The sequence below is a fragment of the Protopterus annectens genome, chromosome 3.part0 (genome assembly GCF_019279795.1).
Source record: "Protopterus annectens isolate FY-2018-M chromosome 3.part0, PAN1.0, whole genome shotgun sequence".
Lineage (NCBI taxonomy): Eukaryota > Metazoa > Chordata > Ceratodontiformes > Protopteridae > Protopterus > Protopterus annectens.
In genome coordinates this window covers 1,377,742,673-1,377,767,888 of record NC_056731.1, presented here as the reverse complement: position 1 = coordinate 1,377,767,888, position 25,216 = coordinate 1,377,742,673, and the positions used below count along the sequence as shown (strand labels likewise).

Here is a 25,216-nt window from a genome sequence, read left to right as displayed (position 1 = left end):
TGCCAGTTCCTTTCTAGTGGCCACTGCTACGGCCATAGGATCAATAGGTACTCCTTTACTCCAGTGTGGTCAATGTTTAGGTGGCACAAGGATCCTGTCTGGTCTGTTGGGTACAGGCTCAGCTGTCTGGTTCCTTCCATGCCCGTCAAGACACTAAATCCATTGGTGGGCGGAGTCACCCAGAAGGTAGACATAAGACCCAAAGGCCTCCAGAACCCTCGATTCCTCTTAGGAAGGGTTATCTAAGAATGTCTCCAAATGAGACATCATTGGGTGGTGATCTGGGGGACCCTTCCCCCTCATCAAAATCAGTGTCTTCAGTGACAGACTCTTGTGCAGAGTCCAAGTGCCTCCTTTTCCACTTTCTCCTATGAGGGACATCCTCGGTGGGATGCTCTGGAGAGGTATTGGAAGAGATAACGATACCATACTGGGTAGCCTGGAGATTGGTTTGGGCTGGCCGTCCCTGTGGAATGGATGAATGAGGTTCTGGATGCAGAATTGAATGAGCCAGGGAAGTCAGTTCCGACATGAACAGAGTTGTCCCAACTCCAGGTATAGAGAATACTGTCTCCACTATTTTGAAAGCAGAGTGCCTGGGAGAAGCAGAAACTGACAGATCTGACAAAGCAGGCTTGCAGACTGTCAAGCTCCTGCTGTCCAGCAGGCAAACCACTTGAGGAGGGAGTCAGAGCTGAGCTAATGATGATACTCCGTGGGGAAGAAATGGCTTCGACAACTTAGGAGTCAAATCCAACTCCCCGAAGCCTGCGCCAACGCTTTGGCTCCAAGGTACTCGGGAGGCCGGACAACTCAGAGAAACCATTGTAGTCAAAGAAGCCAATATCTTCAGATCCGAGAAAGATATCTCCAATGCTTTTGGATCCAATATATCTGAAACTGAAGCACAGATTGGAGAAGAGGCTAGGAAAAGTGGTGTGGCTCTACAGAGGATATCTAGACCAAATGAGGTTAGAGCTGAAAGGACTCCCATTTGAATTTGGGTCCTGGGGAACTTCATCCTACTCGCATCTGCCTCAGATAGGCTTCTGGAAGACCGAAGAGAGGAAGCAGTAGAAGGAGGCCTCGAATGACATCTTGGAGACTGTTCAAGGAAAGATGAAGGGAGTTCGGATGTGATCAGCTCCATGATCAAAGGTGAAGAATAGATCTGGGGGGATCTTTCAGATCGTAACTTCGGATTCGACACAACTGGATTAAACTGTCATACAAATTTAGTTGGAGGCTCTGAAGCTAGAGCTGAAGTTGAATCAAAAAAAAGATCTAGGGATCTTTTACAAGACTCTTTGGCCACACAGTTGCCCTCCTTATCTGGTCTCTTGGGGAGTTTGAGCCCCAGCCGCCATAGAGGAATGTTTAAAGGGAAGTAAGCCCCTAAGAATCAATTTGTTCTTCCTGTCTGTATGAGCATGGGAGTTGAATCCCTTGCATACCTCACACTTGAAGCCTACGTGTTTATAGCCTAGACAATATTACACACTGTGTAGGCGTCTGAATTGGGGAATTTATGCCCACACATCACACATTTCTTAAAGCTGGAGGGCTTATCAGCCATGTTGAACTGAAATGGAAATCAGAAAGGAGATAAACAAAAAAAAAACTTTTCTAAGTAAAGAAAAGAGCAAAATAATTAGCAATATTGTAAAATAAGAAGTACTAATAAGTACTACAAGCAGAACAATTATAAGACTACCAGCAATGGCATTAATAGTACTCAAGAGTACAAGGGAAACAAAAAAAAAAATATATATATATATATATATATATATATATATATATATATATATATATATATATATATACACATACAGTTCTAAAGGGAGCAGAGAGCAGTACTAAATAATAGTATGGCTATTAAAGGAAAAAAAACTGACAAGGTTAAACTTACTGGCCAACAAGAACTGTTACAAAGTTATACCCACTGCTCGAGAGTTTAAAATCTATGTTTGATCACAATGACATCAAACGAGATCCGAGGTATGTTAGGTGGCTGGGGCATTAGGGGTAAAGGGAGGAGCTCAAGAGAGCAAATGTTCTATGATCTGAAAGAAGGAGCCACGTCAGAGGAGAGGATCAGATCCGAACCCGAACTGTTGAGGAATGAATGAAAATGACATCAGATTTTTTAAATTGCACAACAAAATTCTCTTTAATAATACCAAACAGAAGTTTTGTTCTGGTGTTTCAATTAAATATGTAGAACAAGGACAAAAAAAAAAAAAAAAAAAAAGAGGAATGTCACAATGGAGACGCTGCCTTTGCCATTCTGCCTCTTCTACTGAACTAATGTTGTGTGAAAATGTATGGACGCAAGTGCCATACGCATGCACAGGACATCAGTTCTTGATGCAAAAGGTGGAAGAACACTGAAGTGTCATTATACAATCACATTATTTAAGGGTAAGCAATTTCTTTCTCACTAATGTTACTGTGTAATAGTAATAATCCATTCCTGTGTGTTGGTATCACAGGATTTACTCATGGTTGGCTTTGTTTGTTCAAGCGTACTTCACCCTTTTGATCAAACTACACCAATTAAAGGTAAATCCTGTGATATCCACACATAGGCGTGCACTACTGCTAAAGAAGAAAATAGAACAACATTTCCCAAAGAAAAAAAACTCTGCTGATATTTTCATTAACACCTGTTTAACAGTGAAGGCAAGCCTTCCTGCAACAGACTACAAATGAACAGTGAAATGATCACATATCTGCCATAATCACAATAAAGCAAAGATGTCAAGGAAAGTTTCACAGCAACACATGACTTAAAGTCTGTTCCCTTTTCTTGTTTAAGACAAAAACATAGAATGAAACTAGCTAGGCTAAGCAAACATGGGAGATAAATCAGGGAGGTGCACTACAACAAAAAGTCCACTACAGTAAGAAAACAGTTCCCCATAAACAGAAAAAAATGAACATATGAACTGAAATAAGTTGAGGAAAGATATTCAAAGACTCATGATTACAAGCACACATATTGCAAGCAAGGGAAAGACAATGGTGACAAGACCAATGAGATTCTGTCTCAAGTACACAAAAATAAAAATAAAGAAAAAGACAAGTCTAAAGACGAGTCCATAGGTGACTACTAGGCAAATGGCACAAGAGCCTGTACAAGCCTAGCCAATAATACCCAAGATATGACAATATCCATGACTAAGGAGTTTACAGATTTTTTCTTCTTTATTACCAAGCTGTGTCACACTTCATCACTCAGATGTTTACTATTCAAGATAAGGCTGATTCTGAGCCTGTGAAGATTTTAAGCATATTTAACCTTGTAAACAGCTTGCAATTCACAATTCTGTGCAAATTTCAGGTGCTGAGAGGAGCACTCTTGGCTAACATAAAAGACTGAAGCAATACTGATTTCATGAAAGCACAGTTGTGTAAAATCTTAATTATAACAGTAGATGTTCTTTCCTTCATTGTTGCAGCATTTTTTTACATTTTGGAATTCCCTGCCTCAGCCGCCCAATGTCAGGCCAGTATACAAAAGCCTACTGCTGCTTAAAGGTACACCGCATGTCAGTTTACAATCACCACTGCGAACTGCATTCAATCGAGAGTGACACTGTCGAAATGCAGTTTTCCAATGGACAGTTTTGTGAACCCAAATACAATGACTACACCACATCAAATGGGTAGTGTAGTTCAAGTATCTGAGTTCAGAATTTTGGGTGGAGATCACAGTTTAGTGAGGAACAGGGAATTAACCCATTTTCTCACTGTAGGGCAATCTCAGAGTTGGTATACATGATTTTCAGGGGGGGCACAGATCCCCCACATGTGGGGGGGGGTGCAGGGGGGCTTACTCCCCTTCAAAATAGTAAAATACACTTACCATTGACTATGGAATGTCACTGTACGGTAAGCTGCATAGCATGGGTGACTGACATCACCTCCTGCTATGTTGAACACATCGAACTATGGGTGTCGATGTATTCAGTTTTGACCTGGCCACAATTTCGCTGTTCCAGAGTCAGGATTTTAGGTTGACTGTTTGACCGGTCGATTGACCATTTGACCGGTCGACCTATGCAGTCTCAAGGTTTCAATAGTAAACCCTACACATCACACGTATGCTCCTCGCATAGTGTAAGGCATAAAGTTGACATCTGGATGTACCATCCTCAGAACTGATATCCTCAGTAGGAGCGCCAGTCCAAGGAAAACCAAGAGGTAGCAGTACATCCAGGAGGGAAATAGACCAGGGGGAGGAGGGAGGGAGTGAATACTGCAACAGTGAAGGAAAGAACATCTACTCTTATGGTAAGATTTTACACAACTGTACCATGTCCTTCAACTCATTTCTTGCAGTATTCCTTACATTTTGGGAGAGTGTCAAAGCCCAAGAAGAAACTTGGGAGGAGGAAGGACCAGCAGAGCCCTCTAGAAATCCATAAAGGATGGCCCTAGCAAAACCAGCTCCATCTCTTGAGATTCCATCCAACTAGTAGTGCTTAGTAAAATTATGCACAGAAATCCAGGTAGCTGTTTCAAGAACAGAATTAGTACCAAACTCCCTTTAAAAAAGCACCAGAAGAAGCCACAGCTCTAGTAGAATGAGGCTTTACAGAAGAAGGAAGGGTCTTACCATGAAAAGTACAATAAAAACAAATAGCCTTTGAAATCCAAGAAGAAATAGTTTGCTTGGATACAGATACACCAAGGGACCTAGGATGAAAGGAGACAAACAACTGATCAGATTTTCTAAAAGACTTAGTCTTATGCAAATAAAATCTGAGTTGTCTATGCACATCCAAAGTATTTCTGTCAAACTGCAGAAAGAGGAAAAAAGTAGGCAAATGAATAGACTAAGTGACAACTCATTAACCGCCTTGAGCATAAAAGAAGGATTAGTACACAAGGACACCCTGCCCTTATGAAACACCAAAAAAGAGGACAAGCCATAAGGGCTTGAAGCTCAGACACCTGTCTGGCAGAAGTAAGGGCCAACAAAAGAACAGTCTTCCAAGAGCAATGTTGTAAGGAAGCTGAAGCAGCAGGCTCAAAAGGAGCCTGAGTCAACTTCCCCAAAACAAAATTAAGATCCTAAAGAGGAGAAACAGGCTTCTTGGGAGGCCTAATATGAGGGATGCGTTTAAGGAGCTGTTTAGCTTCAAATCTAGAAGCTAAAGGAGGAGATAAAGGCAGACAAGCAGAGATAGCTTACAAGTGGGCCTTAACAGAAGAATAGGTCAAACCATTGAACAATTCACACTAGTAAGAAAAAACCAAAGGAACATCCACATTAAATGGATCCAGGTTATGAGAGAGATACCACACAGAAAACCTCTTCTGTTTGGATAAATAGGATTTTGTAGTATTGGGTTTCCTGGCCTCTTGCAGGACCCTAAGTACATCCTCGGAAAAAAAAGGTGTCTATGTGCAATCAAAATCCTATCACCCACAGTGTTAGATGAAGAGTGGACAGGTGGGGATTGATGAGAGATCCCTTGTCTTGTGTGAGTAGGTCCACCCTGTGAGGTAACTTGTCATGACTGCCCTTGGCTAAATGCAGAAGAAGGAGGATACAATGCTGTTTTGACCAAAGGGGAGTCACCAACAAGATTTTGGGAGTGTCTTGTTGAATTTTGAACAGGACTTTTGGAATGAGAGGAAGTGGAGGGAATGCATAAAGAAACATCCCCTTCTAAGAAAAAGAGAGGGTGTCTACCATCCACACCAGAGGACCTGTGATTCTGGCACAAAACATTGGAAGTTGTCTGTTCAGAGGAGAGGCAGAGAGCTACTTGAGGAGTAACCCACTGGTTGACAATGTCGAAAAACACATCCCTGTGAAGAACTCATTCATGGGATTGAGTTAAGGACCTACTCAGAGAGTCTGCCACAGTGTTTTCACCTGAGGAAATGTAAACTGCCTGAAGGGTCACTTGATACTGGACAGCAAGATCCCACACCACACCAGGAGTCCCAATATGCAAAGAAGATAAGATCTTGTTCCCCTGTTTGTTCAGATACCACATCACTGTGATATTGTCTGAAAATACCTTGAGAGGTCCTGGGGAGAAAAGAAGATGAAAAGCCAGAAGATGAAAAGCCTGAAGAGCCAGAGAAGAGCTGTCAAGAAGTGACCACACCCCCTGTACCTCTAGGGAGCCAAACACTGCTCCCCATCCCACATCTGAAGTGTCTGAACAGTTCCTGAGAGGGAAGAGGAGGATGAAAAGGGAGCCCTGGATTTAGAGAGCTGCTATATCCAACGGTGAAGTTCCTTCTTGAGACAAGGAAGAAGAGGAACTACAAAGTCCAGAGGATGTGCATGTTGATGCCAAACTGACCTCAGAAACCACTACAACTTTCTCATGTGGTGTTTGGCCAGAGAAAGCATAGGAATGGTGGATGGCATGAAACCCAGAGCTCTCAGAAACTCTCTGTCTGTAATGGAGGCCAGAGGAAGAAGAGTTTGAAAGAAGGAAACAAGAGTTAAGGCCTTGTGAGGAGGCAAGGATGCCAGTATAGGCACCGTCTGAATCCTGCAATCTAGAAAAACATGATCCTGAGGAGTCGTCAGAGAAGACTTTTTGAAGTTTATTGTGAACCCCAGGCTTTGAAGAAGGGAAATGGCAAAATAAAGATTTTGCAACAGGATCTCTGGACAGGAGGCCTGAAGCCTGCAAAAAGCACAGGAATAAGGCATTTTGGTGAATACCCTTGGGGCAGATGAAAGGCCAAAGGGCAAAACAGAGAAATGAAAATTCCAGGAAGCAAGAGAGAAACGCAAGAACTCCCTGAAAAGGGGATGGATCGGAATATGGAGATAAGCATCCCTGAGATCCAGAAACACCATAAAAGCCTGAGGAAGCAAAAGAAGAAATGAGTCTGAAGGGACAACATTCAAAAAGTGGGTACTTTCAGGAAAGTGTTCAGGTCTAGAATTGGTCTCCAAGCACCCTCTTTTCTGGGTACTAAAAGCATTCTGGGGCAAACCCCCCCCCCTCCTCCTTTCAGACAAAGGCACCTCTTGAATAGTACCCTGAGTCAAAAGATCTCAAAGTATCTTTGGGAAAAAGGGAGTTGTTCTTGAGGAGGCTGAGGAATGCCCATAAAAGGGGGTCGGAATTTCCACACTGTGAAATATCCCTGGCGAATAATGGAGAGAACAAGAATCCTGAGTAATCTGAAGCCAAACAGGAAGACAGAGAGAAAGGTGAAGAGAAAGAGAAATGTGGCTGAGAAGACACGGATAGTCAGACAGCGCCTGATTTATCTGGAAAGGAAGACTTCAGAGTAGCTTTAGCAGGAGGAGCCTGTTTGCCATTCTTTTTGCTCTTTGTAAGGAGGGCAAGACTGCCTGAAAACAAAGGCAGGTTTACTGGGGTAATTTCTTTGAAATTTAGGCATAGGAGAGACAAACACGTTTGAGTTCCTGTAAGGCCTTCCCCTTATCCTGAAGGGACTTGAACAGAAGCAGCTTCCCTAAATACGTGTTTAGTATCAAGAGGGGCATCTATCAACTTAGCCTTGATATCATCAGGCAAAGGCTGAAGTCGAAGTCAAGAAATACCTCCTCATCACTGAACCAAAAGCAGTAGCCCTAGAAAAGGCATCTGCTGCACCATAACTACACTTGATGGAAAGATGAACCACCTGAGAGGAAGTCCCTAACAGGGAAAGAATAGACGTTTTTACCCTTAGAGTCTGAGAGATCAGAAATAACCTGACAAGCCTGAGAAATGACAGCCAACACATACCTGGATATATGGGTCTGATAATTAATAGCCCTAAAGCCAAGGTAGCCGAAGTCTAAACCCTCTTACCTAGCCTTTCCATGGTTCTGCTATCTTTATCAGAAGGCAGTAACTTGGGCGAAGGAAGCAGGTAAAGGGCTTGTCAGAGGCTACAGACACCACCTAGGACATTTGTACAAAATGTTACAGTCCTCAGGCACCCTATAAAACTTATCAGGTTTCTTGGAGGCAGGGGGAAGAGAATCAGCTTTACAGGCATTGGAAAATGCATACAACAAAGCATCCAAAACAGGAGGAATAGAAGAAAGTTTTGAAAATTCCATCTGCAGCAACTCATAGTACCTCTTATGGATTTTAGAGACCTAAACACAATCCCATTTAAAAAACTCCATCATCCTGGTGATTGTGTCCCCAAAAGAAATTTTTTCGAAGGGAATATCATGACTATTATATTCCTCTTCCTCTGACCGATAGGCCAAAGTAGAAGAAATCTGGGAAGAGTAAGCAAGAGATTCCTCATCAGAATACAACTCCTCCACAGAGGAATCCTGTTCCCAGGGCCTTTTAAGGAGAGTAGAGGACCAAGGGAGGGCTGGAACAGAAGCCCAGAGGAGGTTTTAATGCCATCAAAGCATTAAACAAACCCTGAGTGAAGGCCTGCCACTCATTCTGTGGATCCCTAGGAGCAGGAGAGACATATTTAGCTTTTTTTCTTTAATGGGATGTCTTCCTGTAAAACTTAGAAGGCTCTGACCCAGGATGGCATTCAGCAACAGTAGCTGGGACTTTTTCCCCTAACTAAAATCTGAGGAACACCCCTAGGCCCCATGGGAAAAAAATCAACCGTGGTTCCCCCTGACCATTTAAAGCAGATATCTGCAAAGCCTCATCAGACATGCCAAAAGCTGGATCTCCACTGGCCTACAACCCTGTTGCTGTAGAGGAATCTGATAACGCCGGGTAACCATCTGGGGTCTCACTGACCTCAGTACAAATGCCCAGCGGAGGCTGGACAGACAAAGATTCCGGTCTTGGTTACTTTACCTTCCACTTCTCTAACAGCTGACCCTCAGGGCGGGAAGTTCCTTCCATAGTATCCTGAGCGAGATGCTTGAGTTGCTGTTTCTCTAGATACAATGTTAGGGATGACAACCTACTAGGTAGAGTCTTCGGTATGAAATCCTGACAAATGGAGCAAGAAATAGGTTGTGAGAGGCATCTGGGCAAAACAAATATTGTTCATGGCGGTCTTTATGGGGAATCTGTCTCCCGCACATTTACCCTTACTGGATGACATTACCCTCCAGAAACAACTAAAAGTCAAGAAAAAACAAAACCACAACAGGGCACTTATCTGCAATGGCTTGGAGACCAGTAAACAGGGTGCAGGTGTTCAGACCCGATGATCAAGAGATGCGTTTGGACTGGTGGCAAAGATTTTCTGAGGATGGTCTGGACGTCACCTTTATGCCCTACACTATTGCAAGGAGCATATGAGACGTACGGCATACTTTAAAGCAGCAGTAGGCTTTTGTATACTGGCTGTACGTTGGGCTGCTGAGACAGGGAATCCCAAAATGTAAGGAATACTGCAACACATGAATGGAAGGACATCTTTAATTATGCCCCAACTCAGGAATTGGGTCCATTCCTGTCAAGCTTTGTACTGACAAAAAAAAAAACCCTAAGCATTTGGAGAAATTGAACTGGCAACCAAGAAACCTGCAACTGCTGGAGGGGTGCCCTAATCATTCATGAGTATGCTGGATGGCAACACAAGCTGCAGCTGGATGTGGGAAAAATAAAAACATATGCACAGTCATTGTATTACACTTGCTTTATTCTAACCAGGATGGCAAGTATGATCCTGATTATGATAAAGCTTGTAACTGACAAGTGAACCTGAGGTAAATGCTAGACAATGGCTTCCCATAGCAATCAGTCTCAGTTCTTACCTGGGATTTCAACAAGTGCAGACTCTCCTAGTCTTCTGGGACATTCTTCTCTTTCATGCAGTTTTATAAATAATGGCAGGACACCAGGTAGAGCCGATCCACTCTTTTTTTACCCATTTACTTCTTTATTAGAATGACCATAGCTGAGATTGAGAACTGATTTATCTTAAAATAATTCCCTTTCAAGGGGTAAAGTGCAGTAAAATGTTTGGGCATTATGTAGAAAATGAGGGGAACGCTAGTCAGTGTTACAGTCAGTACTTCTACACTTCATCTGCATTACATGCCCATTTCTCCACTAGTGAAAACTGCAGGACAATGTCATATATAGAACGGGCTGGGCAACAGAACAAAATTTTAAATTATAGTACTTTTTGAGTGGTGTTACACTGCCAACAAAAATTATTTGAGGAAACTCTGGACAGTACATTTGAAGAAAAACCTGGAAACACTAGTAAAATAGTGCTGAGTAAAGAGTAAACACTGAACCACAGAGGGCATATAAGCACTCAAAGCTGTAGAAAATGCGTATTTCAAAACTCTAGGCTACTTTATCTACCAGTAGAGTGACATTCTCATGTACCCTCGATCCCCGAAATCCTGGAAAACAATTGCTCACTCCTGCTACAATGAAACTAGTGAATGCCTGAAAGTGATGTATACTATTTTAAGGACTGTCTTCACATCACAAACCTGACCAATTGTGCAGCTGATATATATAAGTTCAGGGGATGTGCCCTGCACATGGTGGGAGTCCAGGGAGACCCCTGCAATAAAGCACTTGTTTCAAGCTGACCCATTACTTAAGTGGCAATGTTTGAGGTTGTAGGAGTGAGCACCTGATGCAAGAGGAGGTTATGACTGCTTACAGTAAAAGGTAGTATTGTGGGTTTATGAATGCTATGCTCTAGGTCTGGCCATGCATTGCCATACTTAGCAATGCTGTAATTTGTGTCTAAGCCTGAGATATGTGGTATGTTTAAATGCAACTACAAACAGCTTTGTGGTTTAAATGGCTCACTGTAAAGCTGGTTACTTTGATGTGGCATAGAAACCTATCACAATGTAACATCACTACTTCAGCTAAACATGTCTGTATCTGAGCATGTCAAAACTTCCACTTTCTCTCACTTGTGTATTTTGTGTAATGACAGTCCAAACCTGCTACAAGTACTGACAGCTTGGATATGGGTGGCCAGTGGGTAGCAATGTCTCTCAAATGAAAACATTAATGATGCACTCTGGTATAGTACAAACACTGTTCTGGGGCAACAAAGGAAGGGGATGAGGCATTAAACTGTGTGACAGAAGCTTGATACCATGAATAAAAACCAGCACAAATATTCTACAAAAAGAACTAAACTGATCAAACTTAAAAGACCTGAAACACAAACTAAAGAATTACTTTATAACAAAAATGGGAATAATCAGCAGAAACAAAAGGTGTAATTACTGGAGGTATTACATTCCTTAATGGCCTGCATCAGGAGGATCACTAGTGTATATGTATATGAAATAATTGTTAGTTACCATGGATATTTTACCTCACTAGAGTCTTCCTGTTGGTTGATAAGGGACAGCGCATCCTCTGCAGCCTGTCGCTTAGCCTCAGCAACTGTGCGCTCCATTTTTGCCCTTTCTGTTGTGATCATTTCATGGGCTTTCCGCTCAGCTTCAGATACAGCTTTTTGTAATTCAGACATTGCCTGACGTTTGACCTCATTGACTGCTTCTTCTGTAAAGTTCAATTACAGAGAAATCAGGTAATGCCATTTAGAGGAATAAACATTACATTTTCCAATTAAAATAAGGCATATCAAGTGTTAAAAAGCAGTTATGTATTAACACTGCAGACATGTTGAGTTCCCTAGCCACACATTAAAGCAGTAGACATAGTCAGACCTGTTTGAAATATTTCCTAAACAGAACTGCATGACAAGAGCAAAAAATGCTTAGTATACCAAATATTCGAAGATTAGTAAATTAATATGCATTCGACAAAAAAAGTGAAAGCTTGAAAAATATACACAACTCTAATCAATAGGGTGGCTATAAATTGGTTTAATTAAATAAGCAGCAACAAGTAGGCAGACACACACAATACAGCTCATATATCGTCCCGTCTCTAGCACTGTGCTACTACTATGACATGTACTTAAATGTTTAACTGAGAAGAAAAAATGTCTCATAATCTGACAACACATCTGTGGCTCAAGAATGGTTTGGATGGTGATAAAGTGCTGCTCATGTTATACACAGGTACCAATTTGTTTCAGAGGATAAAGGCAGAGGTATTAAATATATCTATTTAAATACAGGTTACAATTTGTTTCAGAGGATAAAGGCAGAGATATTAAATATATATATATATATATATATATATATATATATATATATATATATATATATATATATATATATATATATATATATATATATATGGGTCTAGGACCAATGCTCGAGCAGCCATTTCACCGAATGTGAAACAGCCGGGCATACTTACGTGAAAGTGCATTTCACCGAAGAAGCACTTTCACGTAAGTATGCCTGTTGCGGAGATCGCACTACAGTGGGGATAAGGGAAAATTCCCTTTTCCCCACTGTAGTGCGACCTTGGAGAGAGAATATAAAAGTGGGGGGGGGTGCAGGGTGGCTTGCCCCCCTGCAAAAACGTAAATGTAATGTTTTTTTTTTTTTGGAACACACTTCAACGAAAGTGCTTTTTCGGTGAAATCGCTTTCGTTAAAGTGTGTTTGGTGATAGTGGATTCGGACTGTTGAAGCTTCATTCAACAGTCCTAGATCTATATATATATATATATATATATATATATATATGTGTGTGTGTGTGTGTGTGTGTAAATAAATGTATGTATAAATATGTAGATCAGGAACGCCTACAAGAGTAAACAAATACTTAAATACTTAAGGAATCACTGGTTAAATGAAGGAATTTGTTTTCTGGTGTATGTCTGTAACCTTGGTAAGAAGAGCTCAGAAATGTACACTTACCTTAAAAGCGTTGCTTAGATTATTCCATCCAAACCAATACTGTCAATACTGCTCATTATTTTCTAAACTAAGGCACTCCATAGCCTCACCTAAAGTCACTGAATCTCAGAACACTATTTCAACTGACCGGTAGAGAGATACATTCTATGCCCAGCTATCAGTGCCGTGGGTTTTACGTATTTCTTTCTTTATTTCCTTATTTAATTAACCAAAACTATCTGAAGTCCTCACCGCTGAATGGAATAACAAATGTGGAATTTACAATCCACATTAACAGTGGTAAATATAGTCTTGAGTTGTGGAAGAAATGACTGGCTCTCCTAGCACCAGCATTCACCACTTTAAACCACTAAAATGACCAACATCCCCTACCATCCATCAGACTTGAGGATAAAGGCTTTTGTCAGATGAATTTATGTTGGAGATGTGAACAATCACATGCAAATATAATGCGCTCCTGCCACAAGCACAAATGATCTGGAACAGATTAAGAAGCAAAGCTGCAAATGCTACTAGCATGGCATATATTAAGCAGTGCAATACACAAACATTTTGATTTTGGCAATCACTTCAGCACTATGTATAACACGTGGCCTTGACTTTAAATGTATACTTTCAGATACTGGAAGAATTCAGATGACTGTCATTTACATGTTGTACACATACTTCAGCTTGTCAAGAAAATGAACAAAAATGATACTATGACACAGCACCACAGCAGCTGCTAGAACATTATGCAAATTCCTGGAGTTTTGGTAACAGAGGAATAAAATATGTCCTGTCACCAAACCTAAGTGTACAAGGTAAAACTTAAAAAGCATTTCAGTGATTGAAACATAGGAAGTGTGAAGAAGTATTAACATTATATGGTGCAACACTTTTATACATGCATTGCTTTAACTGTTTGTATGTTTATCTGGTTTTATGTTTTAAACTTTTAGCATCTATTAGTTACTACAGGTTAGTTTTCAAAAACATTAAGAAACTTTGCAAAGATTATTAGTTACAATACAAAAATACATGCTTTGTAACATTTTTGACAGTGATATATTCTGAAAAAATATGATAAAACAGTCTGGAATGTGGAAAGGACAAAACTGCAGTTTTAAAATATGGCAAAGGCAGCCTTTGTAAAACATTCAAAGTATGAAACTGGCTGAGCAATCTATATAAGACACTGATGCAAACTCCTGGAACAAAATGAAAACAAATAATGTAGTGATGAATCTCCCAATGTGGCTAGTAGATGTAATTCTGTAATGCTACTTATCAGCCCCTTGCTTTTTTGGATTGTAACTATAAAATATGATACAAATCTGTTTAAATACACATTTTCAGAGTGTAGGGGAAAATCCTGAATGTAAAAAAAAAATTAACTAAAAAGGAAAAGGAAGATAATATATCACAGCTAAGCCATTTCAAAACACTCAATTACCTAGAACTTCTCGAATTAGAGACAGTATGCAGATAACTTCAAAATGTGGCAAGAATGTGCTCATATTGTGAACATCGAATGAACACCAGTGTGGAATGCATACACAATATTTAAATGCAACAAGAATGCATAAATGTAGTAAGAAACTTGAAACAAAACAGACATGGATAATGCTGGATAAAGGGACTACCTAGAAATTCTAGAGCAGAAAGGTGCCTTGTCACCAGTGTCACTGAAGATTGGGGTGAACTGGGGAACCTGCTGTCATTAAACAATCACAGTCCACTATTAAACACCCTGCAAGCTATAAGCTATTTATCTAATAAACCTACTGTCAAAAGTCTTATAGTTTACGATCTTGTCTAATAAATGACTGTGCCTACTTAATGAGAACTTGTAAGCCCATCTATTTTTAAGGGTCAGTTGGGGGGGGGCACCAAATAGGTGTGTAACGAAGGGTCCCAAATTCTCTTGCTACAGCCCTGCTCATTATGTATATTTGCTTTATGCTAAGGTTATTAAGCGTGTTCAAACCTCCTAAATGTTAAGTGCGTACCACCATAAGAGATCTTTGCATCCTTACTCAGCAATCAATGTTCTTATGCATGCAGATATGTTTGCATCTGCAGAAAACATCAAAGTATGAGCCACAATGACACAACACAGCACTGTTCTAATATTTTTTTTTTCAAAATTATTTCTAACTAGAAACTTTAATGCAATATTCTTTGCAAATGAATACTGAAGAAACACAAACAAAGGTGCATATGAAGTTACTAAGCATGTTGTAGTCTAGGAGTCGACTGAGAAGCTCAGCCCAGAATTCCCAATTGCCTCAAAGCACTGCTTGGTTAATTGACTTGCTCATGGTCTAAAGACTGCTTACAACTTAATGAATAAAGCACACTAAATTACATGATCCGTCTAAAACAGACAAGCAAGGAAAGACAAAAGGTAAGAAAAGCAAATACTATAAATGAATAAACACACATCCCTTCCTTAGTGCAACCCCCCCACCAATCTGCAGCTAGGGAAACTTGTTCAACCCAACATTCCCAGAACTGGAGGGCAATTACTCCCACAAAATTACCATTCCACCTTGGAAGAAATTCCTGGGGCAGTGTAAAGGATGCAGAAATTAAACACTAATGTGGTGAGCTGTGACAGTGGTGTCACTTATGTAGTACTGTTATTATAAAGTTGGCCTGCTAAACTGGCAAAGCTATGCCAGGAACACTAAGACGCTATCCTAAACATTTAATGGATAGTGCAATTTGTTCACCATGAGCTACATACTGAATGCATCTTCTTTCCATAAATGCTCAGTTCTACCACTGTGACATCTTGAAACACTTACACTTGTTTCCTGCCAATTAATTGCTTAAATGTGTTAAATGTTACATGGTTACCACTGTTGTAGAAAAGCAGACATTTGTCTGCGCCTTGAAATCCATGTGTGTAGTCTGAAGATGGAAAGCAGTCTGCAGTGCTCCAACTTCTTTAGTACACAGTCATTTCCAACCACTAACAACTACAGAAAAATAAAACTCAACAACAGAAAGTCATTTTTAAATAAGAACGTTTTTCTTTAGCAGCATCTTCTAAGAACTTTCTACTGGACTGGTTATAGCCAACAGGCCACCAAACTATGCAATGTCACAAAGTGCAACCTTGTGTGGCACAGTGGTGTAGCAATTAAGCACTGCTGTCTCAAACAGCTTGGCTCTCCAACATGGTTCTTGGCCGGGCTGCCTTCTGGGCAGAGTCTTCATCAATTTATCAACATGAATCCTGTAATGTCTATGCCTGAATGCCTTGCAATGGGCTGGATGCCTCTCTAGGCTTGGCTCTCTGCCTTACACCTGTACACCTACTGGCTCCCAGGATATACTTTAGCTCTTCCCATAATCATTAAAAGGATAAGACACATTAAAAAACAAATGAATTAATAACTGAAACTTTACATTCAGGTAAACGCAAAAGTACAACAAAGTTGTAGCTAAGGGGTTTCAAACTCAAATGACCTCAACGGCTATATGTGGCTCAGTACGTACTACTGAGGGCCACTGACAAAAAAATGTACATTACAGCTGTCTTGCATAAAAAAGGGCATGAAAAATTTTTAGTATGAATTACATGAAACCTTAACTTGGCTGCTAAAGCAAGATTTCAGTTGAACAATGAAAACAGGACAACAAAATTATGTTTTGAAAGGGCATTACCAACTGACTTGGTTTTGACAAGTGCTAAGATACAGTGACAAAGCATGCACATATATACAAGCCTTCTACAAACACAACAGCTTTAGGTAAAAAAAGGATGCAAAACCTTAGTATGAATGATGCGAAGCGTTCTTGCAATGCAACTACACAACTGTATGAGCAAGCAGTTGCACCTGATACAAAGTACATTCCCTCTTGTTTGTCAGCACCACAGTAACAAGTTTTTGATTGCAAAGCACAGCAAAATCATCTCAAAACACAATACGGAATAAATAGTTCTGACAGGTGCCTAGATATAGTAACACACAAATGAACATACATACTCAAGGTTTCTGAGAAGCATCAATTTGAAACAAAAAAGGATACAAAACTTTCTTAGCTGGCATGCCATGAAACATTCTTAGTAGGAAGCTACGTAACTGTACAACTCTGAAGAAAGCAATTCTACCACATAGGATCATAGGAGGTTACTAGGCTAATGGCCCTGGGGCACTTGCAAGCCTAGTCAAGAGTTTATCCCCCAAAAAAGAACCCTCAGTTAGCACCTGCAGCCCCTGTCAATGGAGGACATGGGACAAATCTGTGGTTTCCCATCCACTCATCAAGGTTACTCCTGAAGGGGGTCAGTGAGGTACTCTGACATGTATGGGAAGTCTATTCCAGAGACTGGGCAGCCTCTGGGAGGCAAACCCAGCAGGTTTTGCTGATGTCACATATTAGATTTAGGCCTATTGAGTGGGTAATGCACAAGGAGTTAGAATTACGGATATGGAGCATCTCTAGTAGGATAGGGTCCGATATCGCCTTGTAAGCAATACACAGACCACCTCTGAGCAATCTGTATGATACCGAGTAGAGTGATAGTGATTTGAGCCTGTTCGCATAGGACATATGTTGAAGGCCATGGATTCTCTTTGTGAGGTACTTCTGTGGCCTTTCCAATTGGTGCAGGTGTTTGGAGAGGTACATACCAAACGAGACATTATACTCAATTATAGGCTTAATGAGGGAGGACTACAGAGAGTACTAACCCCCTTTTTTCTGCATGCAATCCTTTTACTTATGAGATGAACCAACCAAAAGGTTTTTCTGACCACTGCCGCCACATGATGGTCGAATGTGAGATTGTCAACCTGAGTACTCACATCTCTCAGCACAGGTTGCATGCTTAAAAAAATTATACTTTATTCGGCTGCTCTTACTGTAGCTGTGTTCTACCTACTTTATTACCTTACACTGCTGTTCTGTGTGCACTTAAGGGTTCAAGTGCTCTTATTCTGTATTTATTACTGCTTGTTAGTAGCCTGATTAAATTTGTCTGCTGTTCTAAGCACCTCAGTTTTGGTTTAAACACTTGTGCTTCAGGCCAGTTATTTTACATTTAGGGTTTTTGTGGTCAAACCCTTATCAAATCCTGCTCTCCATAAGTTCGCCAAGTATTCAGAACACTATGTCTGGACAATTCCCATCCGTTTCTTCTGCCAGCATGGTTGACATGAGCATATTGAGACAGTGTAGCAATTTCCTCATATTCATGGACAGTCCTCTTCTCCTAGCACACAATATTTCTACTTTCAAGAAATGCATCTGCATCAGTAACCTAGAATCCATGCTCTCTCGCACCACAGTCAGTACTCCTGACAAAGAGGAGATTGCCAGCAGAAATACCACAACACCCACATCACACAGCCAAGCACAACACACACCCATCTATGCAGGGGTCCCCAATAAAAACTTATCTAAACAAGAGACCCCCCAAAACACAGACACAAACATTTCACACACAACACCAATCATCACACACAGTAGACAACACACCAGTGTCTCACAAATACCAGCCCATTAGACATAACAATAAACCAACACAGCCCATAAGGCATAATAATAAACCAAAATACTAGTCACTGGCAACTCAGTAGTTAGACACACTGATGCCCCCCTCACCAGGCTCAACAAGGAGAAGGTCACAGTCAGGTGTCTGTCAGGTGCCAGAATCTGCCACATCACGCACACACTTAAGTCTTTCCACAACAGGTACAAGTAGGACTCGGTCATTGTCCATGTTGGCAGTGAATGACTTGAGACGTACCTCCCTGGACTATATGAAGAGAGACATGGTTGAGTTCTCAGAGTATGTGAACCAGGCAGCATGCTACCTTCACCAAGAATAATACCACAATAACAAAAAATAACTGATTAACAATTGGCTTAGTTTCTGGTGTCTTTCCAAGGGGATCCAGTATCTGTCTGCCTGGGATGACATGGTTGGCAGGCCTCAATACTTTGCCAGAGATGGCCTCCACCTGTCACCCCTGGGGTTCTGAATTTTTGGCCAAGGCTCTTGCCTCCCCCATTGTGCCTTTTTTAGGCTATGTGCCAAAGACAAATCTTCCAACATAAAAAGAATTGTCAAAAAGCAAATTGAAGGTCATGCTGCTTAATGCTAGGTGCCTTAACTTGAAAATGCACTCACTGGAGGCTCTCCTTACACTGGAAGATGCTGATGTCTATGCAGTCACAGAAACTTGGCTTGGGGCTGCAGAGAGCACACCTGCCTTACCAGGCTATACCTCCATTCTACACTTTCTGACCCCAAAATGAGGTCAGAAAGACTAAGGGTAGTGGAGTCTCTATCTTCATTAAGGACAGGCACATCTCCAGACTGGTTTGCCAGCATGACATACTGGATTTCCTCCAGGTGCAACTGACAGTTGGCAAGACACCCATCCAAGTTAAAGCCAGCTATAGACCCCCCGTCCATGATGCAAGACGCTCACTCCTCCTACCTGGACCTACTTGACTCCATCATGGTACCCCCCCCCCCCCCAACACCCTGATCCTTGGTTACTTCAACTACCCCACCATAGACTGGGTAAACTATTCCTGCACTAATGCACTAACCCAACGATTTGTTGACTTCAACAATTCTAACACACTAGACCTCGTCTCATCCCCCACAAGGAGAGATAACATTCTGGACTTGGTTCTCACCAACATGAGCGACCACTGCACCACTCCCACAGTATGTTCTTCCCTGGTGAGATCAGATCATCGGTCTGTCTCATTCGAAGTTTCTATCCAACCCAACCCCTCTCCAGCCGTAACCAGGCTAAAGGAATTCTCAAAAGTTGACTACAACCTCCTAAGGGAGGGTATCAGTAGCTTCATACTACCCCCCCCCCTCAGAAGATGCAAACAACTAAGCTGAACAGTATGCCAATGCAGTATAAAAGCACCTGTACATACCCAACAGAACTAAAACCTGCTCCTCAAGGAATCACAAACCTGTCTGGTGGACATCCTCTATCAACAAGCTTTACAACAAAAGGAAGAAATTGTTGTCAAAGGGTAAAAATGAACAAATTCCAAACTGGAAAAACTTCCTCCTTAGCCTCAACAAGCAAATTAGATCACTAGTGAAAACCTCCAAAGCCAATTATGAAATGAAATTAGCCTCTGAAACAAAAGAAAACCACAAGTCCTTCTTCAGTTATCCGAGGAACCTCTATGGCAAAGCCCAGATTTGTCCTGAATTAGTACTTAAGGTACCACTTACACTGATCCTGCTGACTTAGCCAACCTGCTAGCAAATAGGTTCAGTGCAAACTTCACCACCCTACCCCCCAAGACCCACTTGACATCCCTGATACCTGTCCCACACCTCACACCTCTGTAGATCAAGTGTTAAAGGCCCTATCCAAGGCAAAGAACACAGCTTCCATGAGACCTGACAGTATCCAAGGCCGTATTCTGCACCATCTCCAGCAAGAACTAGCATCACCATAGAGCACCTTATTCAACCATAGTTTAATTTCAGGCTTCAATCCAGCAGAGTGGAGAACTGCCATTGTCATCCCCTTGCACAAAGGTGGTGCTACTACTGACCCGAGAAACTATCTCCCCATTAGCTTGACAAAGCTGTAAAGCCACATGGAGTGTATTATCATGGATCTCATAAACAAGAACATAGGCAATCTCCAAGCACTTGACCCCACCCAATTCCGATTTGTCAGGATCAGATCTTACCTATTGAACCTGGTTGACTTCTTTGAGACCATCACCCAAGGCCCTAGATGAGGTAAAGTCAATACATACAGCTTACCTTGACTTGGCCAAGGCCTTTGATACAATCACCCAGTCAGACATCATCAAAAACTAACATAACTTGCGCAAATCCCAATCTCGTCAGGTGAGTGGCCAACTGGCTCACCGACAGGACCCACAAGTTCAAAACAGGCACAATCACCTCCAATAGCAGACCTGGCGTTCCACAGGCTCAGCCTGTGACTGAGTTTGCAGATGACTGTAATCTGCGTGCTGTCACTGACTCCCCAAATTATGTTAACATACTGAAAGAGGGTCTCAGTTACAAATAACTGGTGACGAAGTCATGGCCTTAAGTTAAAATGCAAAAAATGTATTATCATACCATTAATTAAAAAAACTGTCCCTAATGATTACCACATCAACAGCCCCTCTTGCTTTTTAGTACAATAACAAGCTTTTGGTTGCACAATTAAAATTAAGTAGGACAGTAACATAATTCACATTTAAAGGACACAGCTGACTTACCTGCCTTTGACAAGCACACTAATATAGTGAGATACAAAGGTAAATATTCACACACAGCTTCAAAAAGGCATCAGTTTTAAACAAAAAAGGATGCAAAACCATCTCAACATAAATGGCATGAAAACTTCTTACTAAGAAACGATGGAACTGTACATTTGACATCAAAATAAAATTGAAGTGAGTGGCTGTAACACATTCTAGCCAGAATAACCAAGCTTTTGGACATGCAATGAACACAGGTCTAGAAAATCACTTGTAAAGTTTAATGATTAAATGTTTCAGGCATGCATCCTGATACAATGACGCATAAGCAAGCACATGTATACAAATCTTTCAAGAACCAACAATAATTACTAGTGCAAATCCCCCTCAGGCAACATTCAATTCCCCAACAAGGTTAAGAACTTGAAAAACTGACTCCAGTCTCTCCTTATTTTTCCACTTCAGCAACAGCCCCCAACAACAAAAAAGTAAATTTATATTGTACACACACACACACACATGCACAAAATTATATTTTAGTACATCACCAACTCAATAAATTGGCATTTTGACAAATGGTTGAAACTTGATCATAAAAGGGACAAAATAAAAAACAGAAAACTTTTTATGGGGGGCAAGCCTCATCACTGTGTAGTAATCTCACAAAAAATGCTGACATCATGCAATGAACTGAGAATTCAACAAAGCAATTCCCCTAACTAAATATCTGATATAATAAGTGTACAGTCAAACACACTGCACCCATATATAGTAAATTTAACTGTAGCCGGTAAAATAACATCCAACTAAAAATAAGGTCAGAATTATTCTGACCTTATTTTAAGAAGGATATTAGTTTGACAGTCACCACTGCCATGCAATACAACTTTCTGCTTTCCTAACTTTAGTTAGGTATCATAGACAAACAAGTTGCCGTGGAACATTTGTCCAAGAGCCAATGTATTTTCATACTACAGACAAATTAGTGCAACCACATGCACCAAAACCCTGCCAGAATCATGATTTTACTTACCTGTAACAATCAGTATAATTCCCATCCTTCCAGATAAAACAGGACTTTATTCCCGTAAAAAAGCCTGTGCAACTGAAGGTGATGGTATTTCATTTTCTCTCTTACCCCCCACCACCACCACCGTACACAACATACCCATTATACCTCTCAAACTAACAATTCTGGACAAAGTCAAAAAATTATTTTTTTTTTGGAGGGGGGGGGGGGGGGGCAAAGGTCCAAAAATCAGGGACAGACTTTTTATTTTAAATATTGCTCTGATAAACTTAGATTGTTGCTAGAATAAAGGTTTTGCATTAGTGTGCATCTGCTGAAGGATATGAAGTCTGAAACTCAAATATCTATTATTTACTGATGGAACTCCTCATCTATTTGCCAAAAAAACTCCATTTTTTGAGGGCAGACCAAACATATGAGGGAAAATTCTGAACATTCTGTGCACGTCTGGACAGTTGACCGGTATGGACAATGAAACTCTATTGTTGGACAAATCCAAGTGCAGAAGTAAAACCTGCAACCAGCATGAAAAGCGGGAATAACGTCATCAGTATGCCCCTACAGAAAAGGCAACAATGTACTATTCAACAAATAAGCCCCGGACAAACTTAACTGCAAAAGTCAAGAATTTGTTAGTGCAGCTTTGCTATCAAAAGGAACTCTATTTTTTATGTAATTAAATAATTACAGAAAAGCTTTGCAGGCCGCATAAAAAAGTGTGTCACAGGCCATAAGTGTGAGCGCCCTGCAGTAGCTATACGTGTCTCTCTCTTACATAACTGACATAGTAAACTTCTTCCCATTTCCCTTTAAGTTTACAGAAGGACATACCAACCACGGAAGCCACACGGCTCACTAAATACTTCATAGCAATTTCACTAGCATGGTGGGATGAAACCTATGAGTTCCTAGTTTCAAAGGTCTGCGCTTGGATTGCAAAACACTTACTTCATTCAAAAACCACTGATGACAAACAATTTTAAAACATTGTATAGCCTGTCAAAACACAAACTGTCACAAAGTTCTTGTTCTATGCAAAATAATCATCAGGATACATTATATACCTAAATATGGATCTGGCAATGTGCACTTTCTAAGTATTAGACACTGGGCAGTTCACTAAACCAGGTAACTCCTGCTGTGTCCAGAAAAAATGAAATTGTGCCTAGTGGGGCTTATTCAATTAAAACTAACTAAATAAATGTAGTATCAATTTCAGTCTTGTTCACCTGACATAATGACTGGCAGCAGGTGTGCAAAACAGTACGTAACTGGAGGTTATGTGACTAAGACACTAACTAGATCAAAGATGTTATGATGCCAACTGATAAAAAAATGTTTATGACACTGGGTCTTACCCTGGTTAGCAAAGATTACATTACAAATAAAGCTCCAATGGATGTCTCGCTATGTATATGCAGAAACTTAGAACAATGTAAGGGATTGCTTTATTTGGCAAACTACAGGTAATTTTGAATTTCTGAAAACAGGATTGGCATTGGATGTAATCACTGTTGCTAAATAAATCTTTCCTGGTCTGCTCTTTAGCTTAGTCCAAAAGTAAAGTTGACCAAAGGTGAAAACGCTCACTAATAATGTTGCATGAAATAGGGAAAATTCTATGGAATCTTTTCAATGATAATTAAAGAATAAGCTTTAATTATCAAAAGGAAAATATACTCCTCCTGAATTAGTTTATCTGTCAGAATTTTTAACTTTATTCAAAGGAAAATGACAATGATTAATTGAAAATTTCATAAGCGGTAATTATTTAACTTGGCAAACCTTGCACAATTAACACCCCATTAAAACTAATTATGGCATGTTTCATTCAAGTGTTTGTAGCTTAATTGTTTAACCCACTTAAAAAAGGCAGCCAAATTAAATTTTCTGCTTAATTAAAAACATACATTTGCAATGGAATTTGATAGTGAACATAAATATACAAACATAGGTGAACTGCACAGTGGCAATTTACATCTAGTGTTAAAACCATACTTCTAAGCACTATGGTGAAAACGATAGCAGTGCAAGTCTAGTAAGCAATGACAAATTAAAATGTTATGCATCCACTAAGATTTTCTGTAACATATTCAAAAACACGTATATAGACACTACTCCCCGATAAATTTTGCAGCAAGAATTTCATACCCTTGAACAGTACAACCACAGTTTAATTTACTTTGAATATTCATGGTGAATTAGAATTCCATCTAAGTGGCAATACAGGACAATAATTTTTGCTTACGATCAAAGCTGCAGCTTGACTAATTGTATATGCAAATCAGGCAATTTATATTTAAATTATGCATTTCTATTCTAGTCCCACAGGCATACACAGATCAGTAAAGAGAATTGGTAGGACATTTTGCAAGGTGCTTGAATATTTATTACCAACTGCAAACATTCTCTGATCACGTGAAAAAAAAACTGTAAGCAGAGAAATATACAGACTGCAATTTTATTACCATCTTTATGAAATGTAAAGGCAGCTTAAATCAAGACCTCTCAGCACTCAGCAACAGAGCTTATTAATATTTTACTGAAGCTGACGTCTTTTCAGCAAGCTATATTCTCTAAAGGCTGGGCTACAAATTATAATACTTTCAAACTGATATACTACTCACTAAAGAGGAAACCATTTCTAAATCTCAAATCTTATCTAAAAGATGTCCAGTAAACAGCTCTAATTCTCATCAAAAATGTTCCATAGCAAATGCAAATATTTCATATATAAAGCTCCTAACATGCATCAACAAGGAATCACTATAGTTCTTATGGTCCTTGTAATGATTAGGACTCTGCACGGTGTACTGTAGTGAGCTAACCCCATGCCGGCTGGCTGTTTCAGCTGTGATGATGTTTAAAGATGACTTTTCATTAACTAATACTCGTCAGTCTAATTCCTGACCAATGCTCACAGGCTAATCACAGGATACAGTGGACAGTAGACTATATGAGCTTGCATCTTATAAGTTTCTTACCAGCTTTCTTCCAGATTTCTTCTGGCACATATCCAGAAGTCGGTCTGTGAAGGAATTCCCGATGTGACTCTGCCAAAAAAAAAAAAAAGCAACAATATAAGTAAATGCTTTGTCCATAAACCTAAATGACCCAGTGGTACTATTTGTGACTTTTTGCTTTTGCACTTCACAAAGAAAAATCAGGAAAATAAATGTCAAAAAAACATCTGTTTATTGTTTCATTTAAAGTGTACAAACTACTTCCCTATTTGGTTTCTCCAATGCTGCTTTCAGCCTTTAAGACACT

The 25,216-nt window shown here is 40.3% G+C and overlaps 1 protein-coding gene across 10 annotated transcripts in view; it reads right to left on the bottom strand.

Annotated features, from left to right (window-relative positions):
- RUNX1T1 (RUNX1 partner transcriptional co-repressor 1) overlaps positions 1 to 25,216 on the bottom strand; it is a 771,548-nt gene that overhangs the window by 28,311 nt on the left and 718,021 nt on the right. For 9 of the 10 annotated variants that reach the window (XM_044065460.1, XM_044065459.1, XM_044065462.1 and 6 more), the window contains 2 exons: positions 24,931 to 24,999; positions 11,239 to 11,429 (listed from right to left, as the gene is read on the bottom strand). In XM_044065460.1, coding sequence (XP_043921395.1) covers positions 11,239 to 11,429; positions 24,931 to 24,999 — 260 coding nt within the window. Of the gene's footprint in view, positions 1 to 11,224; positions 11,430 to 24,930; positions 25,000 to 25,216 lie in introns of all 10 variants that reach the window. The other variant, XM_044065467.1, reaches the window with a different exon arrangement.